We start from the raw sequence: 12,864 nt of genomic DNA on the forward strand, positions 1-12,864 counted from the left end.
TATATTGCTCTACTACTTTACATTATCTGCAGGAACGAGGGGCCAAGGACCAACTTGAAAAAAAAAAAAAAAAAAAAAAAAAAAAAAACCCAAATTCATAAATCTCATTCACTACCAAGACCTGACTCACAGAAAGATCTTGTTCTATGTAGTGAATGAGACAGGAGACCATGGGGGGAAACAAAAAGATGCCCTTAAAAAACCTCCCATAATTATGATAATACATATGAAGGAAGAAATAAATTAATCAAATTGCCCAAATTTAAACTACATGACTCTGTAACTTTAATACCATCTCTGATCTGTACAAAAAAATTTGAACGTTAACCTTCCAAACGTTACACTACCATGATTAATTGCTATCAGCATGTTCAAACTGGAAAACAGGTGATTCAATTGTTTAAACTGAGTTTTGCAGCCTGGAATTCTCATACTGATTCCAGAGAGAAAGCTCTTTTTCAACTCATTCTCCTGAGATCTCCTACTATACTGTTTTCTTGACAGTTTTGCTGCAGAAATTTCTTGTTCTTTTTCACATCAGTCAGGAGAATGGCCATTTTTTGCAGAACTTGGTTGAACAGAAACACAGAAAGCAGTTGAAAAGAATATTTAAGATGTTACATCGTTCCTTTTCAGCATCCCTGTGCTTTGAGATTCCTTCATTTGATTACATACTTACAGCTCTTATTTTCTCTTAGTCTTATGTTAAGAATATTAAAAAGTTGTGCTTTTAACAAAACAAAAGCAACAAACTTGTATTTAACTGGTCCTTTAGTTGCTTCCTTGGCAGTGCCTGGTTCCAAAAATGCAGACAATGTTCATCATTCTGAAAGATTCACTAAGTACATGTTTGGTTCAGATTCATAAAATTCATGAAACTGAGCATAGTTTTCTTGTGGTCTTCTAAAAATCACAGGAATACACAAAAGTAATATAGCATTGATCCTTGCATGACACCCACTCACTCATCAAGCAAATAACTGCAACTTTAGACATAGTGCATATAAAACCTACAGAAATCAGTGGTAAAAATGTTACTGACTTAAATAGGATTCCACTACAGCTTTTGAGGTTTGGGTCTTCAAAGCAGCTTCTTGACATTTCAGCACTTCTCAAAGAGAGGCAGGTATTAATTTACAGTTGGATTACACTTTGGTGTAACAATAATAAATTGTAGTTTTGTGTATGTCAATGTAAAGTTAAAGTGACTATGCAGACTTTAAAGGAGTTGTTTTGCATTGGTGGCATGATCTAGAACAGGCTTAGTTCATGGAAAATTTGAGCACTATGTCAAAGGATAGATAGCAAGACAGTAAGAGAATTCAAACTCAAAGTATTTTAAATTGTACTAAATCCCTCCAGTCTCTACACTACAGAGCGACTTTCCAAGGAAAATACAGTACACACTCATAATAACTAAGTTCGGTATAGTTGTTCTTATATACATGTCCTTCAGATAAAGAATGGCTCAGTACTTTCAAAAAAAAAATCTTAGAACGTAAGTGAATATCACAAGAAAGATATGATGTAGATGTTTACCAGAATTTTTCAGCTCCATTTCAGTTTTATCAGAACTTACCAGAAATATTACTTTTCAGTAACAGGCTTGACTAGAAATATTTAGGAGAAAATAAATAATTCAACTGACAGATTATGAAATTAAAAAGAGGAATGATAAATACAATTCCGATTGAAGACAGGAAGAAAAACTATCATTGGTTTGATCATGATAGTCCAAAATCTTCCCAGATACTTTGGTAATCTTAAAGTCCACAAGAACAAAGGCACAAAACTCATACCAGTTATTTTAAGTATTTTTACTTTAATACAGGTTATCATAATTTCAAATAATTTTAAAAAATATCTTTAAATTAAATGAATTATATTTAAAATATTTTTATACTGACCTTGTAATCGGAAGCCAACACCCCAGTTATGTATGGAGGCTGTACTGCAATGCCCACAAAGGGGAAGATTCCAGAGTCAAAACACCATATCAGAGGCTACTTAGGATTCAGGTAAATAAACTCTTAGGAAATATTTGCCTGTTGAGACCTAGATATCTTATTGTTACCTCTCTTTTGTACAGTAAACTCTCTCTCACCTGGCGGACTCCCATGCCCTGCTGCAGCTGTAGCGATTGCAAAAGCAGAAGCAGGAGAAACAGAACAGTGGCTGTTGTCAGCAGTTTGTACTGTAAAGGGAACCGAGAGAGAAATGTTAACAATTTAGACATGGTTTTAATTTCTTTCAGGCTAAACAATGATACTTGAAAGCATTACTAACACTCCCATTTAGTTAACATTATAGTTTATATATTTAGTTTGTATTTTCTTTGCCAAAAAATTTCATATTAGGGGAAAGAAAAATATTACAATGATATTTGTGATTTGAAGTTTTTTTTTCCTAGGGTGGTATCATTAAGTCTATTGTGAAACAAAATTCTTAAGATACTGCCAAGGTGAGGAATAAGCATTAATCAAACAAATGAAAACAGTGACAAACTACTAAAAAAATAGTGCAGAATATTAACCTATGCAAACTTTAGTGATGACAGGATTTATAAATTTTCCCAGGTTACTGCTTAGGATGAGTACAGCGTTGCAATTTTTACCAAATTTTCCCTAAAGGGAGTTCTGTGAACACTGCTTCTAACTAGTTTCAGATGATCCGGCATTGCTCCCCTCAGCTTCCAAACCCAAATCTTGCTATCTCACTATAAACATGTCCAATAACAAAAGACTACTAGTGGTTTAAAATTGAAGTGTTTCAGTAACTTAAGGGTTGAGAAGATTCTGCTCTGTTTTTGTTGTTTTAATCCCAGGTCTGAAATAACCAGCTTGAAATTTGGCTTGCATGATATGGTAGCATTTTAAACATTCATGGACATCGCTCACAGCTCTGTTAGTGATTTCAAGGAGCTGTGTGAGAGCTATTCAAGGAGATACAGCTCTCACTTCTCCTCTTGAATTGAGCAAATTTTTTCAAATTCTGGAATGAATAATATGACACCATCTGTAAACGTTCAGTGCCACACAAAGAAACAGACACAGCCACTCCCCATTGACCATAATGAGTGTTGCGTATTTCACGATTACATATGGTGCCCAAAATATGTCCCATTGGTAGCTGAAAAAATTTGTCAAGGTCTTGAGAATTTTATGAGAATAGAACAGATTCAGCATTAGTCTTGAAGCAGGGTACACCCTGTTCCAGCTATTAAAGAACATTTCAGTACATCCAAACTCCTCAAATGCTTCCAAGTCTCATTATTAGTATCCTAATTAACTGGAGCAACATTATTCACGCTCTGATAGCTTTTTTATATCCAAAAAATAAGCAAAATACAAATAAAACACATTATTCAGAAAGCATTCTCTTTTAATATGCTGCAAAGATTACATCTACAATATTTAATCTCTTTAAAGTGACTGATAAAGGTAAGAAACATCAGTGTCTCACCTCCTGACTGACGGTAGCGAAGATGACGTGGTGTTGAAGGGGATCTACATGGTGAAAGCTCCAGGGTATCCACTGCTGAGGTGCTTTCAGGAATTGTTCTGTCTACTGACACAGATTCTAAAACTGCTGCTTTAAAAGAGGACAAATGTTAACAGTGGAGTTATTATTCATAATTTACGAGTATAAATATTATTTCAAATCATATTCAAATAATGAGATCATAGGTATGTGATAACCTATCCTTAACACAGATATGTGTTAAAGATGTAAAGCTTATCTTTCCAGTCTTTCCACCAAAAGGTTCTTTTTTAAAGCACAGAGTGTAGCCAGATTAGCTCATGTTAGATAAGAACATGAAGTAGCTCTGCAGAGAATATAGAGTAATGTAGGGCGATTCAGGGCTCTAAGTTTATCAAAAGCAATCTGCAAGTGATCAGCTTCAAATGAAGCTGTACTGTACTGCAGTAATAAGAAGAGTATACGTGTCAAAAAGGGCTTCATTCAAAGGTATTGTTTAAAGAATGGTCATTAATTAACAGCACTTTATCCCGGTGTTTCTATACCAAGCCTAGTACTCTTGCATACTATTTAGCATCTAGAATTGTTTACATCTAATCTGTTTCTTATGGTTTTCTTGTAAATGGTACTGCTTTTGGAAATTGCCATGTCTTCTGTGTTGACTCAGCAATAATCCTCTGGATACAGGTAAAGGACTGGGAAAGGTTTGTATCAGTGATGTAGAAGCTCATAAACAAAACACTTGATGAACACCAGCAAGTTAGTTTTAAAAATAGCTTGGTTAAGACTGCACCTTAAGTCAACAGAATACATATTGGAATGCATATGTAATACAGATACCTGAACTCACAGGTTTCATATGAGAACTTGGAGAAAAGAATCCTTGTTCAATGACTATGTATAGTTACAAAACCTTCCAATAAAACTGCCAAGCAACACCGGAGAGCCGATTACTCCATGGAGGAGCACTTCTATCAGAAGAATAATAAAGGAATGGTCGTAACTACAAATTATTAGAAAGACTACTTCCCAAATGAGGAAAAACAAACCTTTTCAGAAAGCTGATATTCTACATTGAACAATGTAACAGTGCTTGTAGTGTAAGACAGACAGATAGATATACACACGCACACATATATGTATATAAACAAATGTGTGTGTCTGTGCGTATATACATATATATACGCGCGCACACATAGACACACACATTAATATACAAATGCATGTTTTGAAAAGAAATTGTCTGCAAGAACCTGCAGAAGTATGAGCAAAAGAACATTGGAAGCAGAGGTAGTAGGAGGAAATTCCTTTCCAGAACATAAATGGCCTATATTCAAGTACTACAACAATCATAACATGACCTTGGAAACTGACTTTGTACAGTCGTATCGGATTTAACCTAAGCCATCTGTGTTTTTTCCCTTGCAAATCTAGCAAGAGCAGACCAGCAATACTAAACTAGGCTGTGGTTCCAGGCAGGACCGGTTTCCTTACACAGAAAACTTCAGAAACAAGAATTTATACTATGTATGATGGAAAAAGTATAAATTAGCATTTGATATTTCTCCTAATACCCACTTCCATTTTCCTTGAGAGACTTTTCCTTAATTTACTCCCCTTCCTCAGTCATGCTCTATACAGTCCTCTGACAAAATGAATTTCCCCTGGAGAATAGAACTAGCTAGCTGCAAATTCCTCCATGCTCTGTCAGTGCAAATCCTTCAGAAGGATGATTCCCAAAGGGTGTGGAGACACTGCACATGCAGCAATTAAACATTTATATGAGGTTCTTGCCATTTCCAAATGTTCCTCATGCTGCCTAGGTGACACTTCAAACTCTAATAGATTAGAAAGCAGAATCTGAACTCCTCTGCAACAATGCCCAGTACTATCACTCGGCCAGAATAACCTATTCTTTACCAGCTTAATTTACAAGTATAACAAAAAAATGTTACATCTAAGACTGCAATTATCTGTCTACAGCTCATTTGAATGCAAGATCTATATTTTGGGTCATGCTGTGCAATCACATTGATTTCAGTTGGGTTACACTGGTGTAAAAGAAAAATATGCCCAACTCTACATAGTAAATGCTACAGTTACATATTTTGAATGTATAGTCATGCAAATCATTTTAAAACATTCAGCATACAAAATTTCAACAGAAAATTATGGTGTAATACAACCTTCAACTAGTATTTTGTTAAAGAATAAAACCTGGGCAAGTACATATTGCTGTAATGCCAAGCTGGCTAACTTGTCAGTTTAAAAGATTTCTTGTTAAGTATTATACTACCTCTTGTAAAGACAATCTTTCTGCATAAGACAACACCAAATGTCCTACTAGGGAATTTATTTCAAATCATCAGTAGAGAGAAGACATGAAGCTTCAATCATACTTTTGCTATATTTGGTGATATTTTTCTTCTTTTTTGGTTCTACCAACCTTTGTTGTTACAGTGTTTGTAAGTAAAACTGAGCTACTCAGATCTACAGTTCAAATACCTCAGGTTGTAAGTCAGGTCATGCAGGACTATTTCTAAACAAGCATTTTTTAAACAAAGCAGTTTTTTTGCATTCCCTCATCTTCTGTTTAATGTAACAACAAAAAATTACAATTTACTTCTATTCCAATTCAGAAGTCAACTTGGGCTTGATCTCAACATCCCCAAAGAGCAATGACATTCAAGTACATGCTTATGTATCCTTTCAGATTACAGCTACTTTCTTGCTTTGGCATCTACATGTACAATACCTACATTATAGATGCCCACAGCAAGATTTATCTCATCTAACTTTGGCTCTCTAACAGCAGACATCTATTTTAAGGTGTTTTACACAGCCCATAGAAGAAAATAGATGTTTTCACAGGAGCAGTTAATCTAACTTTTGGAATGATACAGTCAGGTGACATGAATGCCACCAACTCACCAAAAACATCACACAAATGTTTTTCGGAGTTAGTGATAAAATCTTTCTGGAAAAATAGCCCCACTATATAAATGCATTAAAGCTTTACATTCTCATTTCTTTTTAACTGAATATTTTACTTCATGTAAAGGGCATCCCACTGATGATTTCAGTATCTTGGAGGACAGAATATTTCCATCTGCCTTTCGCCTTATCACTCTGCTGCAGTGGAAACAGACAATGCCATTGTGTCATACTGCTATTCCTACTAAAACACACATGTGGCAGCAGTAAAGTAGTGGAAACAGACAATGCAGTCTGTACTATAAAGAAAAGAGGACAGAGCATTGGATTTACTAATACAGCTTATTGTGATCAGGGAAAAAAAGAGAGACAATAAAAACAACTACTTAGCAGTAATCTGATAAAAGTCAGGCTTACGTTGGGGACTACTGTACTTGCCAAAAGTATCAGTCAATATTCTGCAGTTATATAATACCTCTTCGAATGCTTCTCCTCAGCTTGTTACATAGGTCAATGCGAGGGTTCTCTAAGCCGTCTTCTATGGAGCCAGGGCTTTGCTCAGGGGAGGAGGGCCCTTTGCTAAGGTCCAGTGGTACTTTGCTACTCGTTGGTGGAGGAGAGGTGGCCGGGCTATAGGTTGAGGTAGGACTGCTTGCAATGGAGGAAGCAGAAAGATCAAGGGCACCTATTCTTGAATTCAGTGGTGAAGTCAATGACAATTTTCGTGTTCTAACAGGTGAGGAAGTTCTGGAGAGGGACAATGGAGGAGGAGAAGAAAATTTGCGACAAAGATGCGGTGATTTCCCATCAGCTAGGTACTCTCCTCTATTGTTTTGACTGGTAGCAAAAAATAATTCCAAAGACCTTAGAGTAAGAAATAAAAAAGCAACATGATAACAACACCAAACAGATTTAAGTCAAAACATTTACAAACATCCTTTGTGCACACAAGATCTGTATGACACAATCACAGAATCAGTAAGGCTGAAAGAGACCTCTGGAGGTCATCTAGTCCAACCTCCCAAAGATTTCCTGGTGCTGGTTCCACTAGGGCTTGAACCCAGGACCTTCAGCACATAAAGCAGATGTGATAACCACTACACTACCCCTCTACTTCACTTAGCCCTCAAAGCCAGGGCAGAAAGCTGAGACAGACTTACTTAAAAATTTGCATCCTATTTTACAAAAAAAAAAAAAAAAAAAAAAAAAAAAAAAAAAAGAGGTTTCTTTTAAAATCATTTACACAGTAAAAGCATTACTGATTAAAAAAAAAGTAAACAAGCAAACAATGTCCAGATAATTCTGTTAGAAATTTATGACAGAAGAAAAAAAGAGCTTACCTAACTGGAATGGAAGTGAAAGGCCTTCTGTATATGTCTGAAAGTTTTTCTAGTACAACAGCTGCAGTAGTAAATATGCGGTAAGTATGCAGGAAAGTATTCAGGAAATCAATACTTAGAAATCGCAAGTCTGTTAACCTCTCCAAAAGGCGTTCCACACTTGCATAACGAATTTGGGGTACTTTGCAGGAATTTAATGTTTTGCTGAAGCAGATATCAATGTCATCTCTATGAAGACGAGCATCAGATCTACAAAAGTATTAAATCCAGAACATTTCATTCATGAGGAAGAATGATTATGGTCCAGCAGTTACATCACTTCAGTTGCTTCTGACATCACGGAAGCAGGAAACACATACTGCGCTTCTGTACTTCATCAAAACAAAAAAAACCTCTTAATCTGCAAACAAACCAACTTCCATCCAATTATAATTTATATTATAAATAGGGTCATTTTAATTTTATTGTTGGCAAATAATCTTTTTGCTGAAAAACGCAGTTTTAGTCAATATGTTGACTAACCAGATTTGATCCAAATATACAAAATAAATCAAAAATACAAATTTTCAAATCTAAAAAACAATTCAAAATCTAAAAAATACTATCAATGAAGCCTAAATTTCTTCAGTGAGAAAAAGAAGGCAGGAGTGTCCATTCCCTTTTGTCTCTTTCAGGATGATGTGGCCTGTACAGTTAGAGAAACTCTCTATAGAGTGGACTGTTCACCATTTCTTCTGTTGGGATTTTGCTTTATGTAAAATAAAATGGACTCCAGCAACAGACATCAAAATTAACCTCTTAGCTAAGCTTAAGGCTCACTGACAATGCATTCAGGCTCCAAGAATTACTTTAAAACCTTTTATGATGTGTTTTTTTCCTAAATTCAGTTTTGCTTAATTCTATCTAGTTAAAAGCTTAGTTCATAGAAAAATGGAATGGAAACTAAGCAAAGCATCTTTTAATACTGACGGAGCTTTTCAGGATGAAAGATCAGATTTTCTTAAGAGATACTATCTCTTCTACACTTCTACATTTCATAGAATCATAGAATGGTGAGGTTGGAAGGGACCTCTGGAGATCATCTAGTCCAACCCTCACGTAGCCCGTATGGGGACTGAACCCATGACCTTGGCATTAGCAGCACCACCACGTTCTAACCAACCGAGCTAAACCTGCCCCCCTGTTCTACACTTCATTAAATTGAAAACAGTTCTTTCTTAAGATTGGTCCTCAGAAAGGTGGTAACAAATTTGTTTGGCTTATCCAAATACATTCATACAAAGATATTTGACTTACTAAGATATTTAAAAAGTCAATACATGCTAAAATCAAATGGATAAGTAAAATCTCTGAAACAGTGAATTTGTGTATGTTCTTAACAACCTATACAGCTTTTCAAGGATTAGAATGTCTTGACTTACGAAAAATCATAAAAAAGACACCTGAGAAACCTTTATGTAGAGTACCTCCAAGAGGGAGAAATGGCCTAGCAACAGATAACAGTAAGAAGGGAAATAGTTATGCCTTGTTCTGTTCCTTAACATTTATTCTGGACAACAGTAGATAAAACTCAAGTAAATGCAGAACTGTAGAGGATCCCAGAGGTACTCCTGTGTTAGAAATTTGAAATCAATTACTGCAAACTGCTGCCTACAAACAAAAATGACATTTTGGGGAAAATAAATGATGAGAATAGAATCCAAGGGTGGAGGTAGTAGGTTTTCGAATAATGATGTTACCTTCATGTGATCAGCTAAAATTATGGAATCTCAGAAATCACAGAAATGGGGAAAAGAAATATTTTGGCCGATACAATAAAAGTACTTCAAAAAACAATTCTTTTTTGTGCTCTCTTAAATATTGCAGACATTTTAAAATCTAATAAAATTACGAGTGATTTCACACAGAGTAAATACAAACTTACATGAACTTCTAGGTCAACAGAGATAAAATTAGTCATCTGAAGCACAACTGAACGCAACATCACAAAAAATTGAAAATCAAAGCTCTGATCCAATACAATCCAGTTTTGTGGATTGAGAGTTTATAATTCAGAGTCATCCCTACCAATTCCAAAAAGAGATTAATAAAACTACCCATTGCGAAATAGAATTAATTCAACAGAACTTTAAAAATATGTATTAAAAGGTTGCAATTTCCAATCACATATTTTTCTTTTCTAAAACTTTTATTAAAGTCAAAATAAGCTACTTTATTTCCTGAGAAAAAACACTGCACTTACTTGATCATATGTGGCACAGTGACTTTAGAGTTTTCTTCAAACACTATGGTCATTAAACCATTGCACCTAATATTATCAATGCACTGTGAAAATGAAGATTGAAAACCATTAAAATAAAAACACAGAAACAGCATAAAGGGACTTACTCCCACACTTTTCCACACCACTGTAAGCCTAAAACATCGCTTTCAGAGAGTGTGAACTGATTGGTAAAAGAACTTTTATAAAATAAAAACAAATGGGGTTGGAGGAATAACAGTGGACGTGATTCTCCAGTTTTATATCTTTGATTTGCATATCCAGAAAGTCAATGGATCTTTACTAGCACACTCATGTTCCTTGTTTTCTCAGTCATATGCAGCTAGTGACATTTATCTCTCCTTCATCAGGCCACTTGCAAGCTTTCCCTAACACCATAGCAGTGGCTGCCTGGAGCCCCCCTCAGAATAAAAGGTCTGACATTTGAAGCCAGACCCAAACTCGAATCTTTAGTCTGCTTAGACTGCAGATGACTTTCTAATTAGATATCGTTCTTACTCAAGCCAAGAGTGGACTTATTCCTGAGTGTTCCATGTTCCAAGTCAGTTTTTAAAGGGTCTTTCTTCCCCAGCAAATCATTCTAATACACTAAGTGTCAATGGAACAACATAATTCACTGAAATTTCATATAGTTAAAAATGTTCCAAGCAAATCTGCCTGTAAGATCTGTAACTATTGAGTTGCAGAGAGACCAAGGCTCTCAACTCATATCATATTGAAAATTTTATCTCCATCTTTTCTTCTTTAAAACTCTTAGTCCAGAAGAAAACAACTCAGAATACCTATTTTTAAGCAATTTCTATTCATTATGATGATAATGCATCTGGAGATGTTGCCAGCAGCGTTAGCACACAGAAAAACCCATCAAATACCAGGCTGACATTTGTCTAATCAATTATTTCTCTTGAAATTAACAGACAACAGGACTCACATTCAGAACTAGGGCAGATCTATGTACTCATTTGTTGCATAGGTACACAAACAAATCATTAATCTAAATTCCGATCTGGTACTTGAAAGTTCAGATCTTTCACAGTGCATTCAACCTCTTTCCCCAAACAGATTCTGAAAAATGTTAGTCTACCACATTTTCAGATAAAAACACCTAAAAAAAATTTTTTTTACCTCTGTCATTAAATATTTTAAATTATTTTTACTTTCCTTCAGCTACAGTAGAGTTCCCTGCATACTACCAGAACACTTCTTTATTGTGTATGATAATGGCTCGCTAGCATTCTTTTAGGTGGAAAAAAGAGCTAATCACATTTCTTGACTGTGTGGGATATGATATTGATATGAGATGGAAATCATTTTTATTCTCATCCAAGAATTTCAGATATTTTTTGATCTATCTGAAAGTTACAAATGAGTAAGTACTACCCTTTTAAAACAAAATACAATCTGGAGGAGTTTTTCTTAGACATAAAAATGACTGCTATTAGTATTAACCGCTAGTTAATTATTAGCATCATGTTAGTCCACTGACTAGTCTATGTTTTATATCCCGCTTCTCTCATTGAAAAACACATTTCACTGACAACCGAAAAGGTCGATTTTTTTGTGAAAATAGGTAATTAATGGTTTTTGATACATATTACTGCAAATCTGTCCTAAAAAAAAAGAAAGAAAGAAAAAGAAAAACCAACAGACTTATCTTGGATTAGTTTTCAGAAATGCAGAATAAAATAAGATCTAGTAACAAATAAGATACAGAACAGAGTAGGTTACCTGGCTAATATCACTTGTCCATGCAGCTTTCTCCTGTCGTGAAGGGGCTAAAAGGACAACAGTAAATGCAGGAGCATCTGTAGGTTCAACAACAAGTTTGAAATCAAGGTGTCCAAACACCTGCCCAGAACCTTTTGCTTAATAATCAGAGACAAACAAGAAAAAGAAAGTGAAGATGTAAGATTTCAAACTATGGGTCAGAGAGAAAATAGTGATTTCATTTACAATGGAAACTACTTTAAACATCTCCCCGACAAAGAACAAATCCAACTAGGGATCCAAAAGAGGGATTCCACTTTTCACATACACCAAATGCAAAACAAAGTAATAGAACATATAACTGCAAGGGTCATGAGAAATAACTTTTAAAGATGTTAAATAAGACTCAAGTACTTTGAGAACTTCTATGTGCACTGTTGATACACTCACAGCATACTAGAAGCATCACTGAACTTAATGGAACTACTTTCACAGCTCAAGTGCAATACATGCCTAAAACTGGGATGGAAGCCAAAATGAATAAACAGTAAAATCAGCTTGGGAATGTACTTTGTTATTTCATTGGAATAAGGTTGCAGTCAAGAGTCCAAGATAAAAGTCTTAGGGACTCCAAGAAAAAAAAAAATCTTTCCACTAATTCCACCAACTTTCTCAACCCCAATGTAGTTAAGAAACTCAATTATCTGTTTCTTCTTTCAAGACATTTTTTTTTCTAAGATCTTCACAGTGAATTTCTACGTAAAAGTCAGCAAAAAATTTATTACAATGCTTCAGACAGGGCAGTTGAAAATCCTATGTGGGATGTCAACATCAAGAGCAAACATAACAAAACAAACCTCTGGCCAAATCAGGACACACATTTTTAAAACACCTACACCGCTGAATGAGTTTTTAACACTGTATTTCTCTGGTTTTATGAATACAAAACGATATAAAGACGATAATGAATGGCAATTTCAAGAATCTACTTAGAACTGTAATTACTGCAAACAGCTTAATGTAACTTACAATCATCATCACTTGCATCTGTCTCCTCAATCAGTGTGCACTCTATTAAAGATAGAACACCTCCTGTCTATGAAAATAAAGCACATTTTTCAA

At 35.1% G+C, this 12,864-nt stretch overlaps 1 protein-coding gene across 5 annotated transcripts in view; it reads right to left on the minus strand.

Moving 5' to 3' along the window:
* Positions 1-12,864, minus strand: part of RASGRF2 (Ras protein specific guanine nucleotide releasing factor 2) — a 120,868-nt gene that overhangs the window by 48,020 nt on the left and 59,984 nt on the right. For 3 of the 5 annotated variants that reach the window (XM_062599688.1, XM_062599691.1, XM_062599692.1), the window contains exons 11-17: positions 12,772-12,838; positions 11,764-11,900; positions 9,997-10,079; positions 7,755-8,003; positions 6,890-7,278; positions 3,463-3,591; positions 2,105-2,194 (exon numbers count right to left, since the gene is read on the minus strand). In XM_062599688.1, the coding sequence (XP_062455672.1) occupies positions 2,105-2,194; positions 3,463-3,591; positions 6,890-7,278; positions 7,755-8,003; positions 9,997-10,079; positions 11,764-11,900; positions 12,772-12,838 (1,144 nt within the window). The remainder of the gene's footprint in view (positions 1-2,104; positions 2,195-3,462; positions 3,592-6,889; positions 7,279-7,754; positions 8,004-9,996; positions 10,080-11,763; positions 11,901-12,771; positions 12,839-12,864) is intronic. The other 2 variants (XM_062599690.1, XM_062599689.1) reach the window with 2 other exon arrangements.

Source organism: Rhea pennata, chromosome Z (assembly GCF_028389875.1).
Source record: "Rhea pennata isolate bPtePen1 chromosome Z, bPtePen1.pri, whole genome shotgun sequence".
Lineage (NCBI taxonomy): Eukaryota > Metazoa > Chordata > Aves > Rheiformes > Rheidae > Rhea > Rhea pennata.